General features: G+C 35.9%; 1 protein-coding gene and 1 long non-coding RNA gene across 2 annotated transcripts in view; one reads left to right on the forward strand and one right to left on the reverse strand.

The window, feature by feature from the left end:
* Positions 1-9,633, reverse strand: part of ndrg2 (NDRG family member 2) — a 78,848-nt gene that overhangs the window by 44,223 nt on the left and 24,992 nt on the right. Inside the window, 1 exon segment of the mRNA XM_077227469.1 lies at positions 8,791-8,896. Coding sequence (XP_077083584.1) covers positions 8,791-8,896 — 106 coding nt within the window.
* LOC143736450 (uncharacterized) lies at positions 1,668-6,226 on the forward strand. The gene is made up of 3 exons (XR_013203451.1): positions 1,668-1,794; positions 2,741-2,812; positions 4,569-6,226. It is a non-coding gene; the product is annotated as an uncharacterized LOC143736450 (long non-coding RNA).

Raw genomic sequence — 9,633 nt, forward strand, 5'->3', positions numbered from 1 at the left:
GACTTAATTAAAATAGAGGTTTGAATAACATGCTTCTCTACTGTCCAAAATATTAGGGTCAGTATATTTTTTTTTAGATAAATGTATCATTTTATTCATCAAGGGTCAATTACATTGATCAAAATTGACGTCAAAGACATTTATAATGTAAAAAAAAAGATTCTAATTTCTAATAAATGCTGTTCTTTTGAGCTTTATATTAATCAAAGAGTCCTGTAGAAATAACCACAAAATATTAAGCAGCTCAACTGTTCAACATTGATAATAATCATAAATGTATATTGAGCATCAAATCATCATATTATACTAATTTCTGGAGGATCATGTGATCCTTTACTGTATATTCACAGAAAACAGCAATTGTGTAAATAATGTTACTGTATTTTTGCATATCCACTACGGAAATACCCACACAGAGACACTATTCTGTGACTTTCTTGAATGTTATAATGAATTCAGAAAGTCTACAAAATCTGAACTATGACATATACAGTTAAATTCTATAGAAAATGTACTTTATAAAACTCGTCCTAAAGCTTGGATTTGGTTGTAACACAATTGCAAAAATTATTTAAAAAGTCGGTGTTCAATGTTTACTACGTGAACAGCAAAGAAACTTCACTAATGTCACTTTTCTTCATCATGTCTGAAGTGTGTTTGAATCCGCTGGTGTTTCGAGGATTTTTAGAGGATGTATGAAGTCAGTTCACACAACTGGCTGTTTATAGAGACGCGTCACTTTATTGTATTCTCATTTGTATTGGGGTACAGTGTGAATTTCACAGGCAGAATCTCCAAGATGCAAAAACGGCAAGTAAACTTTGCTTAATGGCAGAAATGCTTAAGGGGTCCTTCATTTCAGGGTCACACTCAGGGTCTTCGGGACCAAATGGTCCGGAAGGGTTTGATTCATATTTATTAAAAGAAAATCTTTTTTTTTTTTTTTTTACTTGTTTTTTATAATATTTTTTCTTTTCTTTTTTGGTGTTTTGAGATAATTTAAGATTTATAATTAATATTTATGCAATAAATATGACCCATTTTCCCCCCATTGAATATAATATAAATAAAAAAATAAAAAAATATATATTTTTATTTTTTTTAAAGCTGTATTTCATTTTAGAGTCAAGCCTAGACCTCATAAAAGCAATTTTTGAAATTAGATGGATGCCATCTGGTGGACAAACTGAGCATTTTAAAAATGCAAAACACATATGTAATCTGAATTTATTCGTTTGTTTATGTATAAAAGTGTGTTTGTGTGTGTGTGTGTGTGTGTGTGTGTGTGGATGTGTCTGTTTTGCACTCTTGATGTTTTATAGATTCACCCCTTCACTGTTGTGTGCTTTTTTTCTGGATCGTGGCTGATTTGTAGATTGTACGCACAAAAAAACTCTGTATTGTCACATTTTTGCCAATTTCCCATTCATTTCCTATGGCGGGACCATTTGGACCCGAAGGCCCTGATTGTGTGACCATTTTTTTTTACAACCACTTAGACTATTCAAATCCTGTCCCCAATTTTTTGGGGTGTTCATATACCAAGTACCAACAAAATCACCAAATGTCGGACCATTCCGATGAAGCTATGATTTTACACATTTTTTTATTTAAATTCTTCGGGACCATTTGGTCTGAAGAACCCCAGAGGGTTTCTGGTGCATTTCCCGAAAAACACTGGGTTATGTTCACACCACCTCTTTTTCACACAATATCAGACAGAGACGCTTTCTGAACTTCAGCTCACACTCATCGAGACGCTTCCACTTGCACAAGCTCAAGAACTGCACAAAGGTAAATCTGCATTATGTTTATTATATTAATATGCTGCAAAATATAAATCCTACAGTTTAGACACTGAATGATCCTCTATTGCCTCTGATTTGATTAATAATCTCATGTAAATCAACTTCTTCACATCAAGTTATTATCTTATGTAAAAGCTTTAGCTGTTTAGTAATAAAGCATTTATCTTTAGTTTGACTTAATCAGAATAGAGGTTTATTGTTCCAACATTTTGGAGTAAGAATGATTATTTTGATAAGAAATTGATTCTTTTGCTCAGCAAGGATGCCTTACATTTATAAAATGTGACAGTAAAGACATTTATAAAGGTTTATATTTCAAATAAATGCTGTTCTTTCTATTCATCACTACTCTTCAAAATGAGGGCCAGTATGCAATTTCTATTTAAAGAAATGAATTTTGTCCATTATGGTTGAATTTAACTGATCAAAAGTGACAGTAAAGACATTTATAATGTTACAACAGATGTATATGTCAAAATAAATGCTGTTCTTCTGAAAGAGTCCTAAAAAAAGATGTATTACAATTTCCACAAAAATAAGAAGCAGCAGCACAACTGATTTCAACATTGATAATAATCATAAATGTGTATTGAGCATCAAATCATCATATTATAGTGATTTCTGAAGGATCATGTGACACTGAAGACTGGAGTAATGATGCTGAAAATTCAGCTTTGATCACAGGAATAAATTACAGTTAAATATATATTCACATAGAAAACAGCTGTTTTAAATTCTAATAATATGTCACTGTTTTTACTGTATTTTTGATCATATAAATGCAGCCTTGGTGAGCAGAAGACACTTATTTTAAGAAACACTTTCTGACCCAAACGTTTGAACACTAGTGTGCGTACACCGCAGCGAATGCTGATGTCAGAAACAAGTGAAGCGAAACTGTTAAAACAGTTTGACACATTTTTCTCTGACAGCACAAAATATCCCTCCGTCACTGAAGAGAAGAGACACTCGTTCATCACTCGAGCGTTGCAGAAACTCAACAGGTAAACACACTCCTTTCAGGTGTTTTTGCATGTTATAATGAATTCAGAAAGTCTAATAAATCTGACCTATGAAAAAATCATACTGACCCTTACATTTTTTAAAAAAAGACAAGAAAAATATGTATATTAAAGAAGCAGCTAGAATTTTATTTTATAAATACAGGTGAAACTCGAAAAATGTGAATATCGTGCAAAAGTTATAATTTTGATGATTATGGCAGCTTATGAAAACCCCAAATTCAAAATCTCAGAAAATTTGAATATTACATGAAATCAATAAAAAAAAAGGATTATAAATACAGAAATGTCGGCCCTCTGAAAAGTATAATCATGCATATGTATATAGTTATACTAAATATATTCGTTTAACCTTTTAATTTAAATTACTGAAATGCATGAACTTTTGCACGATATTCAAATTTTTCAAGTTTCACCTGTAAATCTTCCTTTTCATTTAATGCAAGGAAGAATCTTGTGCCTGCGACTTTCTCGCCGATTCCTGACTGTGTGTGTGTGTGTATCAGCATCTTCTCTTCTTGCCTCTCTGGACGCTGTGTATCACGATGCCTTAAGATTTATTAGGGATTGTAAATTCTCTAAGCATCATTGTGCATTATAGAGTCACTTGGTCTTCTCTTGCTGTTCGAAGGAAAATGCATTGGTACTTATTGATACACAAAGCATTTTTTTTTCACCTCCTTATCTCTTATGCATGATTCAACAAAAATTCATTGCGTCTTATTACAATCTCCATGTACCTTCAGCTGGAACTAATCTAGGTAACACAGCTTTTAAATTCTCTCTTCAAATGAAATTGAGGCAAAATCATTTGGTGTATTTCAGCTTGTTTCAATTTCAAAACACTTACGCATGCACTAGAACAAGATTTGCAAATGCTTCTAAGTCTGTACTTTTAATGATATCTTATTGTGTGTCGTACTGTTGTTTGTTATATGCGTATTTCTATAATCTTGGCCAGGACACTCGTGTAAAAGAGATCCTGGTTAAATCCTGGTTAAATAGAGGCTAAATAAAAATAAATATAAACTTAAATTCTATTGAAAGTGTACTTTTTAATACTCGTCCTGCAGTTTTAATTGGATATTTAACAAATTTGGATCTGGAAAAAAAAATACTTTTAAAAAGTTATTTACTTAACGAAATGTATTCAAATCTTTTAATATTACTTCGTTTTTTTCAAGGTCAATCATAAACTTAATGCCATTTGAACTGATTCACACACTGTTATTTATAACAAAGTCTGTCCAATCTTCAACAATTTTTTTTTTCAAAAGTTATAAAGCTATAAATAATGTTGAATATCATTATAGTCTGTTAAGTAATCATTCCTAAATACACGATGCAAATGCGGTACTGAATCTGAACAATGACGATTCAATTGTATTAAAAACGTACTTTTTAAAACTCGCCCTACAGTTTCAATCTGATTTATATCATTTGAAAATGTTTTCAAAAGTTATTTACTTAACTAAATTCATTTAAATCTTTAAATATTACTTTGAAACTTGAACAAAGTCTGTCCAATCTTCAACTAAACTGCCTCAGATTTGTTTTTCAAAAGTTATAAAGCTATAAATAATGTTGAATATCATTATAGACTGTGAAGTAATCATTCCTAAATACACAATGCAAATGCTGTTGATGTGTTTGGCCACGTAATTGCTCCTTATAGTTGCATTATAATGTAGAAAAAGCCTGTGTTTGTTCTCTTATTAACATGTGTGTGTGTTTTCAGGATGAGATCTGTGTTTGTCCTGGTGTTCCTCGTGACGCTGGTGTTCAGTGAAGGCTTGGATAACGCCACAGCCGTCGCCGATACACCCGAGATGTTCTCTCGCTGGCCTTTTCCCTGTCGGGGAACCTCACAACTAAACACTTATCGTGATTTTTTAAACCAACACATTCTCCGATATAATTTCGACACGTCGCAGAAGCACGCTTGGGTCGATTATCTGAAGAAAAAGCGTCTTTGTGGCGTAAATCCTCACCGGTCTTTTGTACATAAGAACGACACCAATGACATTGTGGGAGTCTGTAAGGGAGGAGGCGTCAGAGACTCACAGAACTTGTGTGTCAGCATGAAGAAGTTCAGGGTGTTCATCGTTCAGAGCGTTTGGAGAAACGGACAGTGTGAAGTTCAACTCCAAACTGAGAGCGCGCACGTGGTCATCGCGTGTAATTTTGCAGTGTTCGAGGTTAAACCTGTCCAAGTCGTCCACTGTGTTCCCGTTCACTTCGCAGGGATCGTTTACACGGCACCGTCACAACACCGCCAGCGGTGCACACGTTATCAAATCCTGAACAACTGAGTTACTTTTACTCCATATCTCTTCTGTCGTCACTCCGACACCTGCTTTATAGGTCCCACTGCTTTAAAGTCTCTACTGCTCACCAAGGCTGCTTTTACTTGATCAGAAATACAGTAAAATACAGTAAAAATTGTGAAATATTATTACGATTTAAATTAACTGTTTTCTATGTGAATATATTGTAAAGTGTAATTTATTACTCTGTGATCAAAGCTGAAGTTTCAGCATCATTACTCCAGTCTTCAGTGTCACATGATCCTTCAGAAATCAGTAAAATAATAATTCTAATATAAAATAATTCTGATTCGTTGCACAATTATTGATGTTGAAACTCATTTTCGCTGCTTCATATTTTTAGGAAACCGTGATTCAAAACCATTCAAAAGTTTGGTGCGAGTAAGACTTTAAAAAAAGAAAACGAGATTATTACTTTTATTCAGCAAGGACAAATTAAATTGATCAAAATCGACATTTATAATGATAGAAAAGAGTTCTATTTCAGATAAAGGCTGTTCTTTATTTCACATCATTACTGTATTTTGATAAAATAAATACAGCCTTGATTGAGAAGAAGTCTTAAAGATTTGAAAGAATCGCAAAGGGAACATCATATTTAGGGGTCAGTGGCGTCAAAAATTAAAAAATTATTTTGAAATGTCCATTGGGGAATCTGTTAGTATCAGTGAATGAGTTTTAAAAGTGATCAGTCATTTGCGTTTCCTATGTTTTAATTAAATCTATATTTGCTTGTTTGAAGAAAGGATTGCTGTTTATAACTGGATGTATAAGGATGATGTGTAATTAAGCGAACAAAACTATTTTTAAGCTCTTTTGTATTCTTTAAAAGTACAACTGTGGAAATGGTGTGTTTTGCAAAACCAAAGTTGTGTTATTTCTTTAAAAAAAATGTCTTACTCTGTCAGCAGTGTTGGGGAAAATGACTGTTTATTACTGTTACTCTAAAAAGTAACAAAGTGTGTTACTTTTATGGAAAGTAATGCATTATGATACTTTTGTGTTACTTTTTCTCCCCTGGCTGAGGCTTGATTGTTTGTTTTTAAAAATAAAGGTCTATTCTTGCCAATTGTAAAGGCCCTTTATACTGAAAGTGAACTGAATAATCCTCAGGCGGAAGGAAATGCAAGTGCACTCCTGTACAGTAGAGGGCGCCACTCAAACAAACCATTCAGCTGTGCTGTTATTCCAGATCGCAGAAGAAGAGAGTTCAACACTCTAACGGTGCTGATCCACTTGTCCGTGCGACACTTCAGTCGCGCCGCACTCCGCTTTATTCCTATGGGTGACGTCACGTGACTTTAACGCGCCCGCAAAGCATCCCGGGAAGGCGGCGCTTCATTTGGAAAAATGCTGCGCGTCAAAAAGCTGGCCGATGCCCATCTTTATGCAAATGAATCCGTCAAACGCGACGCGTCTATCCAATAGAAGTAGTCTCTCGAGGGGCCTTTGTTCTAGACTGGCCGCTGGGTCAAAACCACGGCCATAGCGGTAAACTTGAGGAACGCCCATCAATTTACAAATGTGGAGAGGCGTGCGACACCACGCTTCAGTCGTGTCGCAAAAGTGGATCAGTACCGTGATGCTGCGTTCACACCGGACGCGAATAGCGCGTCAGGCGCGAGTGATTTCAATGTTTAGTCAATGCAAAGACCCGTTACGCGCGTAAAAAATTCCTGCGGCGCGAATGAGGCGTGGAGCGCGGCGCGGTAGACGCGAATACGCCTCATTCGCGTGTCAAGTTCGCGCGAACGGCGCGAATTGAGCGTATGGCGCGTTACGCGCTTTACGCGCGAATGGTGCATTTTGTGCATTCACGCGTTTGACGCGAATTCGCGTCTGCCGCCCGAGTTGAAAAATCTGAACTTCTGCGTCAATTCGGGCCGCGTTAACCAATCAGGAGCCAGCTTGCTGCTGTCACGTGAAGTAAATATGTTATCACATAAAAACTTGATTTTAATATATGAGACATTAATTTTGTATGATATTTATTCCATATCTAATCTAGATTATATGAAACATTATTATTATTGTAATGTAAAGAGAACCAACATAGCCTAGTACTTTAGTGCAAGAACATAGTTCGTGTCTGTGTTGTGTGAGGGAAAAAAATCACAGGACAGTTTAATCACTTTTGTAGTAGCCTAGGCTGGCTCTATTTATCATCAAAACAAAAATAAATGACAGATTAGGTGTGTGAGGGCGAGGGTGATCCTCGCTCCGATGCGTGACAACAGTCATCAAACTGGGCGCGGGACAGGCGGAAGTACCGCTGAAAGCGGCCGTCATCCAGGCGCAGCTCCAGGAGCAAATGGTGAAATTCGCCAAACTTGGTTCACCTCCGAAGGGTCTGGTGGACCCAAATACGGCAACGATGATCCCTACGCCGCTGTTCTGCTCTCCAGAGCAAATACAGAGCGGTGTCTCTCTCGATGAATGCTCGATCAACATTAGCCGTCTTGTAAAAAGATGGCCGCCAACAGATTTCGCCTCCGACGCGCGTGACGCGCGTAAATTTCGCTTCAAACTTTTGTTTTTTACGCGCGTCAATTTCGCTCTTGACGCGCGAATGGATTCAAAGTGTACACGCGTATAACTAGACGCGGCAGGCGCGAATTTGACGCTCAATTCGCGTCCGGTGTGAACGCAGCATTACAGTGCCTTTACACGACAATGATGTACTAAAAACATACACGTTTTTCCTTTGCCTTTTTTTTTAGTACACACGCCACAACGTTGTCAAAACAATCCACGAAAACGATTAAAAACGCTGTAAAAAGGCCAGTAGATGGTAAAGGATTATTAAACTCAGCTCATCAATCATACAAACCAACAAGAAAAAGAAACACAAATGTGGTGTTTATCTAAAGTTATTTTTGCTAATGGCAGGAGTGGATCATTGAAGGTCAGCAGCAAAGACATTGGTTAATAAAGTGCAATTAAATGCATTAAGTATATTTGAGTTATTTAACATCATTAATTATTGCAGGTTTGCATAATATTCTTAGTTTGCCTTTCATGTTATTTATTAATTTTGAGGAATACTCAATACATTTTTGTGCAGATGTGTGAGATGAGTAAATGCATGTTCACATTGAGGGGCTGTTTACGCGACACCGTTTTCAACTAAAAACGTAAAACTTTTTATGCGTTTTGTCCGTTCATTTACACGACAACGTCGCTTTGGGCGCCTGAAAACGCAAACTTTTGAAAACGTGTACGTTTTTTGAAAACGTCATGTAAACAACAAAAACATGAATCTATGAAGGCGTATTACGTGTTCAGTCTATAGTGTTTCATCGCCATCTACTGGCCTGGCAGCAGAATACAGCGTTTTTAATCCTTTTCGTGAATCCGTGTGAATGTTTTGACAATGGTCTCGTCTGTACACGGAAAACTTCTTCGTTTTTATCATATCGTTGTCGTGTAAACGTTCCCTAAGTCTAGAACTACAATAACCATCTTACAACTTACTCCAGATTTCTCTCAACATGAGGCCAGGAGCTGTCAGTCAATCATGAAAAAGCTTTAAAAAGTAAGTAAAATTTAAAGGTAATCCGTTCCTTTACTAGTTACTTTAAAAAGAGTAATCTGATTACATAACTCGCGTTACTTGTAATGTGAGACACTTACTGTCCATTCCCGCATCATGTATGGTCAGTATGGCGGGTCTGCGAGCGTTCCCGGCGCCGTGAACCGTCACATGAAGCACACCGTGAGGCGTCTCCACACTGTGCTCCTGCACACACACACACACACACACACACACACACACACGCTTGATAAAACAACGCTCATGCATTTATATTGAAAGATAATTAATAATGGGTAGCTGGCATGACATGTCAAGCAGTGTGACATGCTAAACTAGATATAAACCTCATTTTAACAGCATTGTGATCATTATTATGCAGGAAAATTCACACTAAAGAATTGTTAATGGTGTTGAAAAACATTAACTCTCATCCCTCCCTCGCAGGTCAAAATGACAAAATTATTATTTTTTTGTTTTTTTGGTCCAGAAAGATTGTTTTATTTTATTTTGATAATATTTTTTTCTATTTTAAAAGAACATTTTGGGGAGATTTTTTGTTATTTTTTTATTTTTTTTACCTTTAAATTACTAGATTTGATCAATAAATAATAAATAAATAAATAAATAAATAAATTGTAATTTAAGCACATTCCTCACATTCTTTCAACTTAAGTTCAAAATAACACACAATTTCAGACATAACCCTTATAATTCAGCTCAAAATATCTTACACTGGGTGTCTTTGCCGGCCTCTTGTGGAAGAATAATAATATAACATGATATTTCATGACTCTTGATGGCCTTATACACATGTTAGGAATGTGTCTGTCATATATTAAAAAATATTTTGGTAAAGTTTTAGCATTTTTAGTTTGTATTCTGAGCATTTTTAGGTTTTTCTATGTGTACTGAAGCATTCCTCACATTCCATTCATTGCGAG

Source organism: Siphateles boraxobius, unplaced genomic scaffold, assembly GCF_051911475.1.
Source record: "Siphateles boraxobius isolate OS27281-9 unplaced genomic scaffold, OSU_SipBor_1 130, whole genome shotgun sequence".
Classification (NCBI taxonomy): domain Eukaryota; kingdom Metazoa; phylum Chordata; class Actinopteri; order Cypriniformes; family Leuciscidae; genus Siphateles; species Siphateles boraxobius.